At 40.2% G+C, this 20439-nt stretch overlaps 3 protein-coding genes across 4 annotated transcripts; 2 read left to right on the forward strand and 1 right to left on the reverse strand.

Annotated features, from left to right (window-relative positions):
- Window positions 1-514: 514 nt before the first annotated feature.
- Window positions 515-3551, forward strand: LOC121753532 (SWI/SNF complex subunit SWI3B-like). The gene is made up of 6 exons (XM_042148733.1): window positions 515-745; window positions 842-1239; window positions 1648-2019; window positions 2399-2498; window positions 3032-3156; window positions 3253-3551. Exons 1-6 carry the CDS (start codon window positions 580-582, stop codon window positions 3433-3435), a joined length of 1344 nt encoding a protein of 447 aa, XP_042004667.1. The 5' UTR covers window positions 515-579; the 3' UTR covers window positions 3436-3551.
- A 1014-nt stretch (window positions 3552-4565) lies between these two features.
- Window positions 4566-10294, forward strand: LOC121756152 (AT-hook motif nuclear-localized protein 10-like). 2 transcript variants are annotated; one of them, XM_042151617.1, is made up of 6 exons: window positions 4566-4689; window positions 5075-5524; window positions 8717-8772; window positions 9159-9290; window positions 9484-9645; window positions 9889-10294. In XM_042151617.1, the coding sequence occupies exons 2-6, from the start codon at window positions 5161-5163 to the stop codon at window positions 10111-10113; spliced, it is 939 nt and encodes a 312-aa protein (XP_042007551.1). In that variant the 5' UTR covers window positions 4566-4689; window positions 5075-5160; the 3' UTR covers window positions 10114-10294. The 2 variants fall into 2 exon arrangements, with proteins under 2 accessions (XP_042007551.1, XP_042007552.1); XM_042151618.1 differs by lacking the exon at window positions 4566-4689 and having other exon boundaries at window positions 8720-8772.
- Window positions 10295-10435: 141 nt separating this feature from the next.
- LOC121756151 (short-chain dehydrogenase/reductase family 42E member 1-like) lies at window positions 10436-12998 on the reverse strand. Its single transcript, XM_042151616.1, has 5 exons — window positions 12742-12998; window positions 12075-12417; window positions 11680-11948; window positions 11323-11519; window positions 10436-11058 (listed from the first exon to the last, which is right to left on the reverse strand). Exons 1-5 carry the CDS (start codon window positions 12929-12931, stop codon window positions 10615-10617), a joined length of 1443 nt encoding a protein of 480 aa, XP_042007550.1. The 5' UTR covers window positions 12932-12998; the 3' UTR covers window positions 10436-10614.
- Window positions 12999-20439: the final 7441 nt, after the last annotated feature.

Genomic DNA, 20439 nt, shown 5'->3' on the forward strand with positions numbered 1-20439 from the left:
TCAAGCCAGTGCACAGAAACACAATCTCTCGTATCTCTCTCTATCCCTTACTCCCATATGATGCATATACCTTTGGAGATTAACAAGTTAATAATTTAAGAAAAGTTAGCAATATAACACACACATGTGTTATTGTGTTATGGATTTTAGTTGTTTGTCTTCAAAGAAGCTTTCCACAAGTGATATCTTTGGAATAGTTATAAAGTGTTTTTGAGGTTGACTAAAGCATGAAACTTTTTAATTTGGTATTGAATTGGGTGAGGAAGCATCAAAATTAAAATGGTTGTAGTTAAATTTTTGAATAACTTGAAATGTGTTCCTTAAAAATGAAATTGAACCAAACCAAAACCGAATCAAATTTTAAAAGTCGTTCGACTCGAATTTCAGATTTTTTGGTTGACCGTATTGTTGATCAACTTACCCCTAAATGGTTATTCTTACCTTAGTTTGAACTTTGAATATGTTATTTTCTTCTTTTTATGGCACTCAAGTGCTAATATATATACTCAAAGGTCTCAAATTGCAAATTTTCCCTACTAGTTTTAACGGAGGTTGCCTCTAACTTCAATTATTAAAACGATGGCCGCCGAAACGACGCCACCTCCTAAACCCTCTCCCGTCACTCCGGCAGCCTCCGCCGCCGACCGTCCACCTCCTTCCGCCGTCACACCTACCGCTCCGTCCTCCATCACTTCCCGCCTTAACGAACCCGACGCCGATGTTATTCACATTCCCAGCTACTCTCGTATGCTGAATTCTCATCTAATAAATCTACAATTGCGTGATAATTTGTCTGTGGTTTTTCAAAATTGATTATTATTTTTCGCTTTTATATCATCAGGGTGGTTTTCGTGGAACGCCGTTCATGAATGCGAGGCTAGATTCCTACCGGAGTTCTTCGATGGGAGGTCGCCGTCCAAAAACCCTAAGATTTACAAATATTACAGGAATGCCATCATACGGCGGTTCCGGGAGAATCCTAGCCGGAAAATCACTTTCACCGAGATGCGGAAGACGATTGTGGGTGACGTGGGGTCCATTCGTAGGGTTTTCGATTTCCTGGAGGCTTGGGGCTTGATTAATTACGCCGGTTCTACTTCGAGGCCTCAGCTGAAATGGGAGGATAAAGATACTAAGTCCGCCGCAGCGCAGGGCGGTGGCGATGTTGCTGTGACGAAGAAGAGGGTTTGCAGTGGTTGCAAGACCCCTTGTACCATTGCTTGCTTTGAGTCTGAGAAGGTACCTGCACCTTATTTCGACTGATATTCAACGAACTCATTTTTTCTTGTGTTATCATTTTGCTTTATGTGTGTGTGTGCATTCTTTGTTGGCAAAAACTTGTGCTAATCCCTCAATAGGGTTTATTCATCATAATTAAGATCTAATCGAATTAGTTCGGATGCACATTGCATTCGGATAATCCAGAGCTGGAGCATGCCTCTTGTTTGTTTTGGCAATGAGGGATGATTTGTGCTTGTAGTATTCATGAGTAATATGGTGCTTTTAATGTATCCTACCCTCAATGTGTGTTGATCACTTAAAAGTGTTTTTCGTTTATAATCAATATTCTGCTGGTATTTAGTGGAGTAGTAATTATATGTAACATTGAATGATGGGGTCTAATACCTTCTTTTAACATGTGAGCAGCACGATATGACACTTTGTGCGAGGTGTTATGTGCGGGGCAATTATAGGGTGGGCTTGAGTTCAGCAGATTTTAAGCGGGTTGAGATCACTGAAAAGGCGATGTCAGACTGGAGTGATAAAGACACCCTGCAACTTCTTGAAGCTCTCATGCATTATGGTGATGATTGGAAGAAAGTAGCAGAGCATGTTGGAGGAAGAACTGCCAAGGAGTGTGTGGCTCACTTTATAAAGCTTCCATTTGGCGAGCAATTTGATGGTCCTCCGGAATCCAGAGAGCTGGATACTGAGTTAGGTTTACAAAATGCAGCAATGGCCACAAAGAGGATGTATCTTTCTCCACTTGCTGATGCTAGCAACCCCATTATGGCACAGGTAAGGACTTCCTCTTTGGGGTAAGAATGTCTAGTAAAACCATTATAGATATCCCTATCTAAACCGTTACAGTGGTTTTTACAGATACTCATAATTTTGTGAGATGATTGGGTCATATTATGTAATTTCTAGACAAGCTGAAAACTAAATTTATGTGATTTATCGGTTTTATTAAAAGTTTACTTTTATTGTGTTTTTCTGTCTTGATAATGCGTTTTGTAAAATAGTTATATGATGCTAGTATATGTTTGTAAAAATATTTTCTTTCTTGCAATCAAACCGACAGCTGATTAAGGACTGATGGGCTTAGCCTGATATCGTTTTTTGATGTTTATGCTGGTAATTTATAGACTTTGACGAATGCACTTTTTCTCCTCAGGCTGCTTTTCTCTCTACATTGGTTGGAGTAGATGTTGCTGAAGTGGCAGCACGTGCTGCAGTAACGGCTATATCTGATGTTGGTAACTTGAAGCAGCAAGGTATAAACTGCTAGTTTAAGGATTAAAATTAATATGTATGTTCAGTTCATTGATGTTGGAGTATATATACACATTATATTGCTAAAGGATAGAGAGCATACAAGGAAAACAGTCAAAGTAGTTGAAAGTAGAAGATGCTTTTATACTAACTCCAATATGATGATTTAAGTGTTTGTAAGATGGTTAACAGCCTTAACATTGTTATGCATAAGTAGTGTGTTTGTCTTTTTGGTTCTGCAAATACATTGTAACCATCAAACAGTGTAGTGTCCCTCAAACAAAGATTGCCTTCTTCAACTGGCAAGTACAACATTACCTGTCAATCGTTGCAGATTAATATTAATCAGTGTTACTTAATATTCATTCTAGTTACTATACTAAATAATTTGGACCTGTTAGGAATTGGTAGAGCGGAGCCCATGTTGCCCCCTTGTTCTGCATTAGTTGTTAGCATGAATGTGCACCTATTGGTATCAATTAGATCCACATAAGAGATGACTTTACATCTCTTCTTCTCGTTCTTTCCATTGCAGAATCTGGATATGCATCTAATGGTAATACCCTGACCAATATGGAAGAATCTCTTGGTGAAGCAAAATTGCAGCTGGAGAAGGAAGAGGAGGAGCTGGAGAAGACCATATCTGGAATTGCAGCCCAGGTAGATCAAGTATTGCAACTGCTGTATATATATGCTGTGTGCTATTCATGAGTATGGTCGTCCTTCTGAACATTTCCTGGCTTCTTTCTTTCACAGACAAAGGAGATCGAGGACAAGATTTTTCACTTTGAGGAATACGATTTACAAATGGAGAGGAAATTGCAGCAGTTCCAACAGCTCCAGAAGCTGCTATTTGTTGATAAACTAACTATACTGTTTCATAAAAATGCAGCAGCAAAAAGTGGAGGCAACGCAGCAGAGCCTGTTAAGATTGATTGATTTCTCAATGTAGTAATCTTCTAACCCTTGTGTTGTTACATGTTAGTTGTATTACGAATTTCAGTTTATTGTAGCAGATCCATTAAGTAAATGTAAATTCTCTTAATTGTTCTTGAGATTTTGTTGCAGGGAAAAATCGAATTAATATAATCACTGTAGCAACTGAAGTTAAAAATTGAATTATTCGTGCTGAGAGCACAACAAGAGATAGTTTAAGCTAAAGGTGATAGTATAATCACAATGTCCAATCCAATTAGTATAATCTGATGAAAATCCCATTATTTGCTACACCAAGCACCGAATGTAAACTAGTTATCTAGGCTTATCACTTAATACAAAAAAACAAAAAAAATTATAGTTGGTCTATCTCCATTAGTAATATATAGTTGGGGCGTCTTTTTAAAATTTATCGTCTTATTATTTCATTAAAATGTTTAATTTAAATATTGAAGCCAAGTTGGAGCTGAAGAAAATTATTATCGTAGAGGTATTATTATTAAATAGCAAATATAATTATCTTCTCTGGAGTAAGGTGCCTCACATGTTTTGCACTAATACTGATGAAGCAGCACGAAACATGACTTCTACCAACTACTACTATAATGTTGAAATTATAGGTATAAATCTCATCAATCGAAGTATTCAATATAAATTTAAAATTAATTAATGTAGTAATAGTAGTACGGAAGTTGTTGCCGTAAATTCAATAGTAACAACTACTAATATTTATGGTATAGGATGGTTTTAGATCGATAGACTCTAATTATAAGAGTAGGGGGTACATTAAAATGTGGTTATAATTGGTATGGTTTATGTAGCCAGATGATATGAAGTTAGAATTTATTAAGAGTATTTTTCTAAAATTCGTGTCCAATACTATTAAATTCTAAAACAAACATAATTTATGACATTAATTTTCTTGACATGGTTCCAATTTCAAAATTATTACGATGGTAGTACAATTTTGATTTGTTAAAACTTAGAGAATATTGGGGTCAATTGCAATTTCGTAAGAATGATGGTGAATTTGTAATTATTTTAACTTGTCGTGTACAGTTTACGTGTAGCAAAAATAGGTAAAAGAAAATTAAAAATAAAATAATAACACAGCCACCTCGTAATTAACAGTACTGAAATTCATTTCTTCGCAAAAAAATCCCTATTTTCTGTATCCGCAATCCCTAAAAATTCCCTAGCTTTGCGTTTGGATGTTCCTGACTCACAGCTGACAGACAAAATTTTCATCATTTATTCGTGAGTTTTCTGATTTTTTTAATATTTATTTTGGTTGATTTTATGTGATTTTTCGGTATTATTATTTACAGAAAAAAATGGTGAGAAATTAGGAATTTCCGAAAACTATTTATCTTTTTCTTGGTTTAATTCGAGCTCCTCAGTTGTTTTTCGCCCGATCCCTTGGAAATTTCGGTGGAAAAGGAAAACATTCAAATTTTTACTGCATAGAACTTTCTTGATTACTGAATCTCAGTTTTCCTTTTTTCCGAAGCAAAATTTTGGAATTTTGAACCGTCGAGCTCCGTGTTGTTGCTGTGAATGTGCTATGCTTGAGTGCGTGAATGTATTTGAATGGCGTCATTGAATTTAAATCAGTTAATTTGAGATTCTTCTTCTTCTTCAGCTGCTGAAAATATCTCTGCAACATTTGCTTGCGGTCCATTGGTAATTACTGCATTTCTCCCGGGTTAATTTCGGAAACCCGCAAAAATGTCGGGTGGGCCGGAATCCGACCGGTTCACATCGACGCCGCATTCTCAGCCTCAGCTGGATCAGCAAATTCGCATGCCCTTCTCCGGAGACGATAGCTACAGACCTGCGACCGCCCCGCCGTTCCAGGCAGTGGCTAAGGAGGGGGTGAATTTGAACTCAGGTGAGCAGAAACGGAGGAGGGGCCGGCCAAGGAAATATGGGACAGATGGCAGCATGGCCATGGTGATGGCTCCTGGGCCTGGGACGCAGACGGAGAATTTATCACCGGCCCCTTCAACGGAAGTGGCTGTTGGATCGGCCAAGAAGCCAAGGGGAAGGCCCCCTGGTTCCACCAACAAGAAAAAGCAAATTGAAGCTATAGGTATATTAATATTGTCTGTTTCTTGATGGGATGTTTTGGATCTTTGCCTAAATGCTTCTTTATGTAAATTCCTTAAAATGAATTTGGATAAGGCAGTTGGGATTCTTATTCACCTTTTATTATATTCTTATTCTGGATTTTAGTGTTTTTGAAATGTGGCAGTTAATTACTTTAGTTGAGTGATTATTTGGTTCAGTTGATCTTAGAACTGTTTATCACTTATTAGGAAGAAATAGGGGTGGCACGGTACGGTGTACCGCACTCAAAATGTCATACCGCATACCGTATCGCAAATTGCGGTATGAGAAAATATTATACCTATACCTTACCGAATTTTTCGGTATACCTCATTGTGGTATACCGCAAAATTCGGTATGATTATTATCTATACCGTTACCATACCGTCTATGCGGTATACAATACCGTATTGCGGTATACTGTACTTTTACATTATACCGAAATAAGGTATGGCATATCCAGTACGGTATACCAAAATAAGGTATGACATACCGTAATACTTGTGTTTCATACTAAAAAAATTCTATTATAGCCAAATATTTAAAATAAAATTTCACTTATTTAAATAATTTCCAAAAGATTAAAACTACACCATAATCAAATCTATACAGTGGATTTGATTTGCATATGTATGTTTGGGGTTGGGGGCGGTTGAACTAAAATATGAAAGTATGGTTAGGGATTTTAACATATTAACTATTTTTTATATAAATTTTAAATACAACATATATATCAAATTTTTGGCAAATATCGTAAATGCGATATATTGCGGTATACCGCGGTATAGGAAAATCTATACCTTTACCGTACCGATACGGTATCATACCGTACCGCAACTTGCGGTATACCGCAAATTCGGTATTTTCGGTATTTTTTCGGTACGAGTATTTCGGTATTACGGTATATTTTGCCAGCCCTAGGAAGAAATTGCCACATTTTAAAATTAGTATGGAAATTACCTGGATACCCCCTTCTAAGGGCACCCACAATGGGGCGCCCGATGGTGGCCATCGTCCTCGGGCGCGGACGATGCCTCCATTGTGGGTGCCCGCCATCGTCCGCGCCCTACGCCCATGCCCGATGCAACGTCCGCGCCATCGGGTGCCCCATTGTGGGCTAGGCGGACGATGACACGCGTTTTTTAATTTTATTTTTTTTACCGAATTTTGTCTATTTAAACCTCGTTTCTCATTTACTTGTTCATACGAACATCTCGCCTCTCTCATTTCACTCATCTCTCACATTTCTACCTCTCGCATACCAAAATGAACCACGACGATGACACCACTAGTTCTAGTTCCTCCGAGTCAGGTAGTTCGATCTCGGAAGCCTTAGATACAGCCGTTAAAGAGGCCATGGCGGAATGCTTAGTCGAAATGCAGCGCGAGGAGGCGGCGGCGGCGGAGCAGATCCACAGGCCTATTCGACGCCGGACGTCTGTCTGACGTGACCACGCTGCAGCTCACCAACGTATGGTTGCAGACTATTTTTCCGATCAACCACGGTGGGGACCGACTGTTTTCCGCCGCCGGTTTAGAATGCCGCGTTACCGTTTTCTCAGCATTGTCTGGACGTTGTCGTCACGTGATGAATACATTACGTATCGGGAAGACGGTATTGGCAGACCCGGCCTTACACCGTTGCAAAAGTGCACGACTGCAATCCGTCAGTATGCCTACGGCACCACGGCGGACATCTTCGACGAGTACCTCCACGTCGGGGATACAACAGGTTGGGAGTGCCTGATGAGATTTTGTAGGGGAGTTGTGGAGACCTACGACGACACATATTTGCGCAAGCCGACTGCCACTGATTGCCTGATTGCCAGGGCCTGATGAAGATGCACGAGACGACGTACGGCTTTCCTGGGATGCTAGGGAGCATCGACTGTATGCACTGGCAGTGGAAGAATTATCCAACGGCGTGGAGAGGCCAATTCACTAGTGGATACAAGGGCAGCCACCCGACGATGATCCTCGAAGCCGTCGCTGACCATCGGCTTTGGATCTGGCATGCTTACTTCGGCGTAGCCTGGTCGAACAACGACATTAACGTCCTCAATTCATCCACCCTCTTCACCGAGCAATGCAATGGCAACGGCCCGACCATCGAGTTCACTGCCAGCAGGCGCCAATACCACATGGGGTACTACTTGGCAGATGACATATACCCACTATGGCCTGTTTTTGTGAAGACGATCAGCTGCCCAAATTGGTGAGAAGAGAGTTTTATTTGCGCAAAAGCAGGAGTCGGCGCGGAAGGATGTCAAGCCGGCATTTGGTGTGCTCCAAGCACGGTGGACAATTGTGAAAGGGCCGACTCGTCTCTGGTTCAAGGAAGTCATCGCCGATGTCATGTATGCGTGCATAATCATGCACAACATGATAGTCGAGCATGAAGGTGGGAGCATCACTGAGTGGAACGATGATGACGGTGCATCTAGCTCGTCTAGCACGGCGGCCGAGCCCCCCGCTAGAGGATTACCGCCGGGCTTCAATGAGATTCTATCTAGACAGGCATCAATGCGCAACCAACAAGACCATGCTCAGCTCATGAACGACATGATTGAAGAAGTGTGGGCCCGTAATCGCCGTCGCTGAGTTTGCGTATTTTTTTAATTCGTATTGTAATGTATTAATTTTTATAAATGAAATGAAGTTTTTTCCCAATTTTTGTAATTATTTAAATATTCAATTAAAAAAAATGCATAGGGCTTAGGGCGCCCCACTGCAGGTGGGAGGGTAAGAGGATAAAACTGATGACGTGGCGCGCCTTAGGGTGCCCCATTGTGGATGGCCTAAACTTGCGTTGCCTTAATTAATTAGTGTGAATGCTAACTAATGCTTATGCAAGGTAGTATCTTTTTTATTTTTTTCCTTTTGTTTTCATTCTAGGAAATATTCTCACTTTACCATGTACAGGGCAAGATGTATGTTATTTGACGTTTTCCTTTTCTTTCTTTAAAGTTTCTTTTTCAGGGCAGTGGGCATTACTTTTAGTAATACTAGTTTGATTGTTGTGCTACATTGTGGAGCGAGCTTCTTTATATTTTCATGTTTTGTTTATTTATTTGTTACCTTTGATTTTCTCCCTGTTCATTTTCAGCTTCTACTTTTTCCATATCATTATTACTGTGTTGTTATCTTCTTCTAACTTGAAATTCTAACATGCTAGCAGGTTCAAACGGAATTGGATTTATACCTCATGTAATCAACGTGGCAGCTGGAGAGGTTGGGAATTTACATACTACCATTCTACAATTTCAGAGCTCATGTCCATTTGGATCCTTTTACTCAAAAGAATAACTTGATTCCTGCCACTTAAAAATACCCACAACTTCATCTTATTCTAATTATGATTCCATAAAAACTCATATTTCACAGAGTTGTGGTTATGTAGCTTGCTTTGTATAGTAGTCTATTTTGTTTTCAAAATTTGGTGCATGTGATGCAGTTCTATTGGAGTCTTTTATCACGTCTTGGTATGTCTGAATTAGGTTTTTTCTGTGAGAGGAGGTATAGATATGCATGTGGAACTAGGACTGAGTAATGTCAATGGATGATCGAAGGGAAATATCACCATCATATGTTGATTAATACTTGCTACTGGGTTTCAGGATGTGTCTTCGAAAGTTGTGGCGTTTTCTCAAAATGGTCCAAGGGCTGTCTGTATCCTATCTGCAACTGGTAAAATATCAAACGTGACACTCAGCCTAACTGATGCATCTGGTGGAACTGCAACTTACGAGGTTTTTCTAGACTAAATGCTTTGTGTAACACTTTTATAAGGATTTCTATATTGGGTTCAGATTATGAATGGCGCATATTTCATATCCCGATAAGCTTTATTTCCTAATCAGTTGTCTAAACAGCCAAGGAATAAACTCTTGTTGTAGCATTCTCTGAATATATTTGCTAATGTTATTCTTTCTGTTAATGTAGGGGCGATTTGACATCTTGTCCCTGTCGGGCTCATTTATGGTATCGGATGCTGGTGATCACAAAAGAAGAACCGGTGGGTTAAGCACAACATTAGCTGGAACTGAAGGAAGGGTGTTTGGTGGTTGCGTGTCTGGTTTGTTAGTTGCACATTCTCCTGTCCAGGTATATTGCTCTCTGAAAATGTGTCCTTGGTCCATGAACTGAGTTTCTGAAGCATGTTGTCATTTCTGACGGTCACTACACTCAACTATTAAAAGTCAGAACAACAAAACACCGCTGGCGTAGAGCATCAATATATTCAGTCCCGTGCTATCGTTGTTTCGGCTTTAGGATGTTCTTGTATTGTATCCCGAGTTTTTACATATTCCTGATTCAAGGGTAGCATGTGGGCATGTTTGATTGCAGGTCATAGTTGGAAGCTTTCTAGCAGATGATCGGAAAGAGCCAAAATCAGCAAGCCATATGGAGCCTTTATCTGGTCCTCCGAAAGTGAACATGGGGGGTACGATCAGCTCGCCATCACAAGGGACATTCAGCGAGTCCTCCGGTGGGGCCGCCAGCCCTCACAATCTGAGCTCCGGTGCTTGCAACAACCAGCCCCATGCTATGTCTGGCATGCCGTGGAAATGATCTTGTCTGCATAATTTCTGTTTGTCATCTTATAACCGTAGCTGTGTATGTCTTGTTGAATTCTAGTATGGTATGAATGCACCCAGTAGAATTAGCTTCTTCCTTGGCTGAGTTGTAGTTTCTTCTTTACCATGCTTTCTGCTAATAGTTAACCACCAAATATCTGATTCTCCCTGCTTCACATATTTTCTACTCTCTCATCCCACGTTACTTGGGATGTTTCTTTTCGGCATGATATTTAAGAAAATTGTGTTCAGTGAATTAAATATAGATTCATAAAATAAAGTACGGGCGAGAATAAATTAGGAAAGAAAAGAAAGAGTAAAGTATAAGAAAAATTAATTAGTAACTTGGGATAATCCAAAATAGAGTAGTGGAGTATTTCTTTACTACTAACCACAATTTAAAAAACTGGATAAAATGCTTGTTTCCAGCTATACACAAAATTTAATATCTTAAAAAGCAATCATAATACAAGTCCACAGAGGAGAGAGAGAGATGTTACTTTGAATGAGTTTCAGCTCTTTTCAGTAAAAAACGCAACGAAAAGAATCCCAAAACTACAGTTTGCAAAAACCAACCTGTTGCATTTTCAGGATCACATCTTCTTGCAAGTTGCCATGCGTAGACACCCTCCCCAATATGTGCAGCAACGGCCATGGTGAAGACTGCTCGTATCACTGTCATGGAGCGTAGGAAGAAAAGGCAAATCGCTCTTATCAGGGGAACCGGCCCCAAGTCGGGCAAGCACGCAGCACAGAACATCATTGTCATTCCAATCACAACAGCCACCCACGCGTATATGGTCGGACCATCTAGTGTTCTTCTTTTCCTTTCCTTCCAGTATTCGAGCGTGGCAGCGATACCCTCTTGAGGGCTAACCAGAGGCCTATAACCCAGTTCCTCCTTCGCTTTCAGGAACGAAAAGTAATGGGTCACGCCAACCTGTCAAAAATAGGAATAACAATTCTTGTAGTTAACAATATGTTGTGTATACAACTGTCTTTTACTCGCCCCTAAACGGGAGAGCAAACAACCACTTGTCCAATGCAAAGTAGACGCCTCGCTAACACAAGAGAGTAAAGTCAAGACTATTTAATTGCCCTCATTTTGGAAGGCTCAAATCACAGGGCACTGTTACGCAATCTGCTTATATTATTATTGCAAAGTCGATAAAAGAATAAATTGCAGGAAATTTATAGGTAGAACCTTGTAGACTTCAGCAGGAAGGATAAGAGGCTGAGGAAGCCACCTCTGGTTTAGACATGGGTACAAAAGTGAATAGAACACCGAGATAAGCTTTCCAAGAAAAAGAGCTTGGGAGACTGGCAATGTCAATTTAGGCAAGTCATAGTTCAAGCCTTCGAGCAGTGGCCTGAGGAACTCAAAACTGTTGACTGGAGAGCCTGTCATAAAAAGGGAAACAACTAAGACGGAAAGAAAAATATTTCTCTGAGAGGAAATGCGGCCATCAATGAACTACAACTCTATGTATAGTTAGTTTCTTGCCAATGCTTCAACAAATCTAATTAAAAAAATGAAATATTAACATATGGACCAACTTACCATCCGATATGAAGTAGGCTTGGCCGGCCGCAACAGGCCGTCCTACTCTCCCAGGAATATCACCCAAAAGACCCATGCTAGCCTGGAGCATTGCCAGAACAATGTTATCAACATAGACCCAATCCGATTTCACCTTTGTATCACCAATTTTGAAAGGCAGAAGACCCAACTTTGCGAGTTTTATGATCCGAGGCAGGTGCCTTTCTTCACCTGGCCCATATATAGCAGCAGGACGGATTGCACAGGAGTACAACTTTCCTTTCTCCTTTCTGTGTAGGCCAAATTCGAAATCAACCCAACGAGTTAATTTTGTGCAGACACAAATACGAATGGGCTAGAAACACATATTGGAATATACTTTTAAGAGGTATCAAGGAAAATAGATCAAAACTAACCTAAAGGGTTGACCATTGTGCTTGAGAACAAGCTGCTCGGCTATAGATTTGCTGCGGCCGTATGAGTCAACATGGTCCGCAATAGGAAAGTAAGGTAACGCCTCATTTCCATTTAAGATTTCTTGCCCGCCAAATACAACATTATAGGTGCTGACATAAACAAGTCTGCTCACCCCACGCTCGAGGCAAGCATCCAGGACATGGCAGGTCCCGTTAATATTAATTTCATCGACCCGCCCATACTGAAGCATCTCTTTGCCGGATATGCCATATGAGGCAAGGTGAAACACACAATCTGCCCCTTGTAAAGCCTTGTCAACATCTTTTTTCTTACGCACATCCCCTGATTAGTGTATCATCACATATGAATAATACGAATACTATTACTATTACTTTAAGTAATATGGAGATTATGCATTTGCTTGATAAGCCAAATAATTAATAGTCCTTAAACCAAATTCAATCTTGCATTTTTCATCTCACATAGCTAGAAAACCCCCATTTACTCAGTGCAGCTCCACATATCCATTCTATCACTAAAAACAGAGTAACATCAAACAAATGTAAAACCCTAGAATGCATCCAAATGATTAGAAACAAGTGTGCATCTACGACAATAAGGTAATGGTCTTGATCCAGAAGGTGTTAGGAAAAGAAAGAAGCAGACCTTGTAGATGACGAACGCCGCGATCATGGAGAGCGGCAGACCAGGGGGATTCGGGCCGAATGTCAAAGGCCCGAACTTGATAGGCACCTCTTCTGAGTAGCTCGAAGCAGAGTGCGGAGCCCACGAAGCCAAGGCCGCCGGTCACCACAAAGGTCTTGCCTTGAATCCCCTCATTCTCACTCAAATGCATCTCCAAATTCAAATCCAGCAATCTGACCTGCGATGACTCTGCGCCTCACTCTGTTTTTAAAGGCTTAATCAATAATCAATTGCTACACATAAATAAGCAACTTCTCGTGGGAATCACTACTAACTCTTAGACCATCCACAATGCCGCCCAGCCGAGCGCCGGCGCTGGGCGATTCGCTGGGCGGTCTATTGCAGTCGCCCAGCGGGCGAATGGAGAGAGAAACCGCGCAGCGCTGGGCGGTCGCGTGGCGCTGGGTGGTCCGCTCGGCGCTATTGCAGCGCCCGAATCGCCCAGCGCACCGCCTAGCGCGAAATTTTAAATTTTTTTTCCCGAAACACTATATATACGCGCTTTGCTCGTCATTTTCATTCGCACCACTTGTTTTTAAATTAATGTATTTTTTTAAATTATTGTATTTTTTAAATTTTAATATTATTATTAAACTTTTCCCGTATATGTCTCGTAAATTAAATTTCGTATATTGTGTGATTGTTAATTATTTCATTTTGTATATATTTGTTAATAGTGATGTGGATATTATGTGGCTAGGCTATTGCTGGGCTATTTGTTTGTTTTGATGATGTAGCAGGAGGATTTTTAGTGCTGATGATGTGGCAGTGGCTAGGCTATGGCTGGGCTATTGCTGGGCTATTCCTATTGTGGATGGTCTTAAGGGCATCGCAACGCGGCGCGGAACCATCCCGCGTTTCGTTCCGGAGGAACGGAACGCCAGCGCGACAAGTTGCGGCACGCCGTCCCGCCCCCAAACCGTTCCCATCGCGTCCCGTAACCCGTCCTGCGAGACGCGGGACGGGCTGTCACGCCACGCGCCATGGCGACGTGGCGTGCCCCTGCGTCGTGCGTGACGCCCACTCGCCGGCCCGCGAGTGGGCGTCGTCACGTGCTGACGCAATAAATCTTTTTTAAATTCGAATTAAAAAAATATAAAAAAATTAATAAACGGTAATATCACAGTTTATTATTACCGTTTTTCCTTTTTTTATTTTTTTTATTTTTTACTCTATAAATACTCCTAATTCTTCCTCATTTCACACACAACTACACATCTATTCTTCCTAAATCAACTTCATTTCCTCTCCAATTTTCATCTAACATCTCATCAAAAAAATGTCCGGCGACGGCAACTCCGGCGGGATGGGATCTCAACACGTTTAACGATTGGGAGACCATGTACAACACACTGGGTGGTTCCGGTTCGTCGACGCCGGGCACCCAGGGTTCGGCGACGCCGGGTGAGTACCAACCACCCACTTTTGACGTGTATGCATACGCTCGTCCCTCCGCCCCGCGGTATTCGCAGGGATTATTCCAGATTCGGGAGAATTTCCCCGTTGAACCCACTTTGGGAGTAGGCGGAGGCGGGGGAGGAGGCGGAGTCAGAGGCGGGCGAGGAGGAGGAGGAGGATCTAGGCCGGCATCCGTACAACAACAACGAAACGATGGCGGTGTACAACGCCTGGATCACCGTCTCGTACGATCCCGTCGTCGGGAATCAACAACCCAACAAGTGCTTCTGGGAAAAGGTCACCGAGATCTACCACCAGATTAAGCCGAAAGGGTCCCGGAAGTGCACATATAAGATGTTCCGCTCTCACTTTGGCCGAGTCGACAAACAGGTCAAAAAATTATGCGGCATCTACTCGACCGAAGCGGCGCACTACCAAAGCGGAGCTTCGGGAGCCGACATTCTGAGGACGGCTTTGCGCGTCTACAACCAAGACACCGGTAAACAATTCAAATATGTTGATATTTGGCAGCTCGGGCTCAACCTCAAAGCGCACGAAGCACACCTGCGATGCCGCGGTATCTAGCCGTGGGCGCCGTCGGCCGCAAGGGACCAAGGCGGCGAAGGCAGCTAGAGCGAGGAAGGACCGAGGCAAATCAAGCCAGGCGGGCTCGGGATCGGGCTCAGGGGGAGGCTCGAACACCCTTATGGCGGTGTACATGACCGCCACAATGGCGGACACTTCCCGCTTCTCGCCCTCCCAATACCAAGCCTGGTGGAACGGAATTGTGCATATGGCAGCACAACTTGACATTCCGCCTCCCCCTGCACCTCGACCGCCTTCGGGGGGATGATTCACCGGCGGAGTAGTTTTTAAATTTGTATTTTAAATTATGCAACGTTTAATTTTTTAGGATTTTAATTGTGTATTTTTTATTTTTTAAAATTTTAAGTTGTAAATTTTTTTATGTTGTGTGTCTTTTAATGAAGTGTGTTTGTGTTAATTAAATTGGGTTGGAAATAAAAATAAAAAATAAAATTGAATGAATAGTAATTTAAGGAACGGTTAAAAAACGGATAAGGAACGGAGGGTTGTAGGTTCTGTTCCTTATTTAAGGAATGGAGTAAAAAAGTACGGTGGAGTCCGCAAATAGTAGTTTAAGGAACGGTATAGCAACAACGTTGTGGATGGCCTAATACACAAATTAATTAGCGGTAAATACAAAACTTATACAAAATGTATCACATTTGTTTCATATTAGTACAAGAAGTTTAAAGTTGATATAAATCATATAAAAAGTTTCTTTCGTGTTTCAATTTAGCACATTCCGCTATATGTATTTAGCAAAAACTTTTTGTATGATTTATGTCAACTTCAAATTTTTTGTACTAATATGAAACAAAAGTGATACATTTTGTTTTTGTTTGAGTTATGTATTTACCCTTAATTAATTACCATAAATTATGTTTTTTTTTCATTTTTCTTTCTAATTTTAATGATTATAAATGAGCCATGTATTTACCCTTAATTAATTACCATAAATTATGTTTTTTTTTTCATTTTTCTTTCTAATTTTAATGATTATAAATGAGCCTTATTTTCGTGTTTTCATGTATTGCCATATTAAATGATTTCCTTCGTATTGGATCAACTCTGGTTGAATTGATTGCCGGCGCCATTGTCTGATTAATTTCAAAGAGAAATTGAAGAAATTATAAGATAAATATTGGAAGATAAATGGAAAAAAAAATATGAAAATAAGATTGTTTTAAAACAATTTAATAAAATATAAAATCAGAAAGAAAAACGAAAAATCCAACATTGATTAGTGTCACGTCGCATGGCCAAATTGGCCTCATCATGCGACATGAACCGCTCTGTAGTCCATAAGAGCAGCTTCAATGGCGGCGTCAGCGTAGGCACGCCGATTTTTCGCGGACGCCGGTGCTGATGCCGAACCATTGCAGCCGGCGTCAGCGAAATCGGCGTCAAAATCGGTGCGCCTACGCCGATTCTTGGACTGACGCCGACTCTCACGGCGCCATTGTAGGCCCTGAATCGGCGTCAGACCGGCGTCAGAATTTTATTTTATTTATTAAAATTTTTCGAAACACTATATATACGCGCTTTGGACGTCATTTTCATTCGCACCACTTGTATTAACGAGTACTCTCTCTATCTTAATTTCTGTACAAGATCAACAACGAAAAATGGAGAACAACTACGAAGGTACTCCAGTGACGACCGGGTCTCAGACTCCCCCGACGGATGCACAGTACACGCCGTTTGAGAGCTTCTCCTTAGAGGACGGCGGCGAGGAGTGATTTTTTATGTATTTTTTTTGTACTTTTTAATTTTTGTATTTTTTTTAAATTAATGTATTTTTTTATAAATTATTGTACTTTTTTATAAATTTTAATATTATTATTCAATTTTCCTGTATTTGTCTCGTAAATTAAATTTCGTATGTTGCTACGATTGTAAATTAAATTATATAATTGTTATTAGTGATGTGGATAGGCTATGGGAGGGCTATTGCTAGACGTCACCACGGTTCCGGAACCGGCGGTTCACGGTTCGGAACCGCCGGTTCCGGTTCAATAAATTGATGAACCTGAACCGGTCCGGCCAAGGTGTGGCGGTTCCGGTTCGTGAACCGTGGAACCGCCGGTTCAAGTGAACCGTGGAACCGCCGGTGATTGGCCGGTTCCGGGCCGGTTCGGCCGGTTCGGCGGTTCGTTTTGATTTTTTTTTTTTTTTTTGCATTTTGTAAATTGTAATTCAAGTTTAAAATGTAAAAAAACTTGCGTAAATAACATTAGAATGAAGCGATGTACAAATGTAATTTTATTGATACAAATTACAACTTCAAAATTACAAATTACAACTTTAAAATTACAAATTACAAGTTAAAATTTACAAATTACAACATAAAAATTAGAAATTACAACTTCAAAATTATAAATTACAAAAGACTTAAAGTCTTCATTACAATTTACAAAATTACATATTCGAAATAAAGGGGAGAAAAAAGAAATAAAGGAAAAGGACTTGAGCTCAACTTAAATTTAAACTTAAATTTAAAATTTAAGTTGAAATATAAGTTGAGATGCCTACGTATCCTCAATGCTCAATTGCATTTTGGAATCAAAGTCCACGTAGTTCTCTTACCTTGCTTACCTATTTGGCTTGATTGGAAGTATTGGCGCCTACTCTTCTTCGTCGGGGAAGTAGTCTTGGTCGGGTTGTACTACTAGTTTGTCCCAATCCGGTTCTTGGTCTCTAATTTCGGCGGAGCACCAATCATCAAGTAACATGGTGGCTTCCATGTTTTGTCCGGTGAGCCTACTTCTTCGGTCGTCCAAGACGTTGCCTCCAACACTAAAGGCGGACTCGATGGCGACAGTGGAAGCCGGAACCGAAAAGATCTCCTTGGCCATTGATGCAAGGATGGGAAAATCTTTCTCGTGTGAAGACCACCAATCTAGGACGTCGATTTGTTTGGGAACGGGACCTCCTTCTTCCTCATTGAATGAAAAGTGTGAGTCTAAATATAAATCTAACTCACTTACCGAATGTGCCGTCCTTCCTCCGCTGCAGAAGGCGTATAGGTCCGCCAATTGGGATTGGGTGTCGGGGTCATCAACTTGGAAGAAGCCAAAGTTCTGTGTTTGACGGGGGGGTCTAGGTCGAACTTGGTGGGTAGTGTTGTACTTGACTTCGTAATCGTGAAAGAGAGACCGCAAGTCGAACTCAAAATTTCTTTGGAGGCTTGGGAGGTGGGGGAGGTTTATTTGGAATGTTTGGGCAAGGTTTATGTAGTTGTCGTCGTCGTCAGTTTGCAAAGCTCGGAGTGGTTCAAGATCAATAGAAGCTAAACTGTTGTAATAAAATTCTAAAATTTTGAAAGTACCAACTAGTTTCCACTTTGGATCCAAAACTTTGGCAAGCAAAAAACTGTTGGGATCTCATTGAAATACTTGAGCCATTTTTCAACCATGTAATATAAAACACACATAAGCTCAAGATTGTTTGCGGAATTTTTCATTGCAGTTTTAAAACCAAGTGATATGATCATGCAATGTTCTAAAACACGAACGGATGTGCAATAATACACACCCGATAACTCCATAGTTGCACTTCGAAAATTTTTGAATAATTTAAATAAACTCAGGCTTTGTTCCCAACAAGAAGATGTTAGATATAAATCATCAACAGGGTAAGTTCTATAAAAATCAACTAAATAGTCTATATGCTCCATTGTAGATTGCAACATGTCATATGTAGAGTTCCATCTAGTAGAAACGTCTAAAGTAAACTTTGTGTACCTTATTTTCTTCGAGTGGCAATACTTCTTCCACGCCTTGCCAATTTGAGGCTTCCAGTGGATCAAGGATACAACTGTAGTAATAGGTTGAATATGTCTTTGCCATAAAGACAAAGCATCTTGTACACATAAGTTTAAAATATGACAAATACATCGTTGATGAAAATACTTACCACTTATCACCGGGGAGCAAGCCGCAATTAAATCGGATATACTTGCGGTGTTGGCGGTTGCGTTATCAAAACCAACCGAAAATATCTTGTTGCATAACTCATACTCATTCAAAACTTGAATAATTAAAGAAACAATTGCTTGTGCAGTGTGTGGGGAAGGAAATTGTCTAAAACCAATCAAACGTTTATTTAAAGACCAACTATTGTCTATAAAATGACAAGAAATACCCATGTAAGAATTTCGTTGGAAAGAATCCGTCCACACATCGGAGCAAATATTAACTTTGTGCCCCAAGGTGGATAGACTCTTTGCAATTTCCATTTTTTTTTTCAAAATACTGCCGGTTGTTAGATCTTTGAGCAGTAGAGGGGGGAATTCTTTTTGCAGCAACATTAAAAGCTTGTTGCATAGTCATTTCATATTTTCTGTCATTAAAAAAATTGAACGGCAAATGTTTCATTGCCGCCCATCTTACCATGGTATCGGTAGTATTTTTGGGATCGTATTTAAATAGTGGCGTACCTGTTTGAGACGATGAGCCGGCGGGGAAGTTGATTTGGGTTTGGGATCTAGAATGCCCAAATTCCACGGGGTGTTTTGCCTTCAAATGGCGTGTGAGAGTACCATATCCCCCACCGATTACAAATGGATAGACTTTATCGCAATAGTTGCAATAAGCTTTGAACTCGCCTGTCTCCACGGTAGTGGTCGAATCATCAGGATTAGAAATTACCACCGGGACCTTCTTGTAATGTTTGGTGAAGATGTCGGATTTCAACTTTGGAGGCATCTTCTTCTTTTGTCTCCCGGAAGGAGGAGGAGCTTCGGCCTCCTCGTCATTTTCGCCAACTTGGCCGGCGCTAGAAGGTGGGAATTGATGCGATCCATCGTCGCCTTCGTCCGATGATAGATTCACATCGTATTCGAAACGCGAATCCGAATGTGGCTCTTCGTCGCCGAGGGTGGCAAGTAACAAGGCCGCATTTCGATCTTCTTCCTCCTACGAGAATTATACACATTAAAACATATCATATAACATATTAAAACATATTAAAACTTACTAAAACATATTAAAACATATAAAACTTACTAAAACATATTAAAACTTACTAAAACATATTAAAACATATTAAAACATATTAACATATTAAAACTTACTAAAACATATTAAAACTTATAACATATAAATCAAAGGAAGGACCACGCTGAGGCATTCCACAATAGGCCATCTTGCACAAGGATATAAGAAAAGGCGGTAGTCCGCACATAATCTTTTTCCGAGCAAGTATACCAAATGGTGCTCTCAAATTAAAGACTTATCATATAACATATTAAAACATATTAAAACTTACTAAAACATATTAAAACATATTAAAACTTACTAAAACATATTAAAACATATTAAAACATATCAACATATTAAAACTTACTAAAACATATTAAAACTTATAACATATAAATCAAAGGAAGGACCACGCTGAGGCATTCCACAATAGGCCATCTTGCACAAGGATATAAGAAAAGGCGGTAGTCCGCACATAATCTTTTTCCGAGCAAGTATACCAAATGGTGCTCTCAAATTAAAGACTTATCATATAACATATTAAAACATATTAAAACTTACTAACATATTAAAACTTATATCATATAACATAATAAAACATATTAAAAAACTACTAACATATTAAAACTTATTATAACATATTAACATAGTAAAACATTTAATTTAGAAGTTTAGAACTTACTTGTAATCGAAGAGC

This window comes from Salvia splendens, chromosome 11, assembly GCF_004379255.2.
Source record: "Salvia splendens isolate huo1 chromosome 11, SspV2, whole genome shotgun sequence".
Lineage (NCBI taxonomy): Eukaryota > Viridiplantae > Streptophyta > Magnoliopsida > Lamiales > Lamiaceae > Salvia > Salvia splendens.

Excerpts from the sequence above, each read along its gene's own strand:
- LOC121756151 (XM_042151616.1), bottom strand. The coding sequence starts at position 12,931 with ATGCATTTGAGTGAGAATGAGGGGATTCAAGGCAAGACCTTTGTGGTG. Across the intron at positions 12,418-12,741 it reads CGGCGTTCGTCATCTACAAG|GGGATGTGCGTAAGAAAAAA; the intron begins GTCTGCTTCTTT and ends TACACTAATCAG. Across the intron at positions 11,059-11,322 it reads TTCCTGCTGAAGTCTACAAG|GTTGGCGTGACCCATTACTT; the intron begins GTTCTACCTATA and ends TATTTTTGACAG.
- LOC121753532 (XM_042148733.1), top strand. The coding sequence starts at position 580 with ATGGCCGCCGAAACGACGCCACCTCCTAAACCCTCTCCCGTCACTCCG. Across the intron at positions 746-841 it reads TCACATTCCCAGCTACTCTC|GGTGGTTTTCGTGGAACGCC; the intron begins GTATGCTGAATT and ends TTATATCATCAG. Across the intron at positions 2,020-2,398 it reads GCAACCCCATTATGGCACAG|GCTGCTTTTCTCTCTACATT; the intron begins GTAAGGACTTCC and ends TTTTCTCCTCAG.
- LOC121756152 (XM_042151617.1), top strand. The coding sequence starts at position 5,161 with ATGTCGGGTGGGCCGGAATCCGACCGGTTCACATCGACGCCGCATTCT. Across the intron at positions 8,773-9,158 it reads TCAACGTGGCAGCTGGAGAG|GATGTGTCTTCGAAAGTTGT; the intron begins GTTGGGAATTTA and ends ACTGGGTTTCAG. Across the intron at positions 9,646-9,888 it reads TTGCACATTCTCCTGTCCAG|GTCATAGTTGGAAGCTTTCT; the intron begins GTATATTGCTCT and ends GTTTGATTGCAG.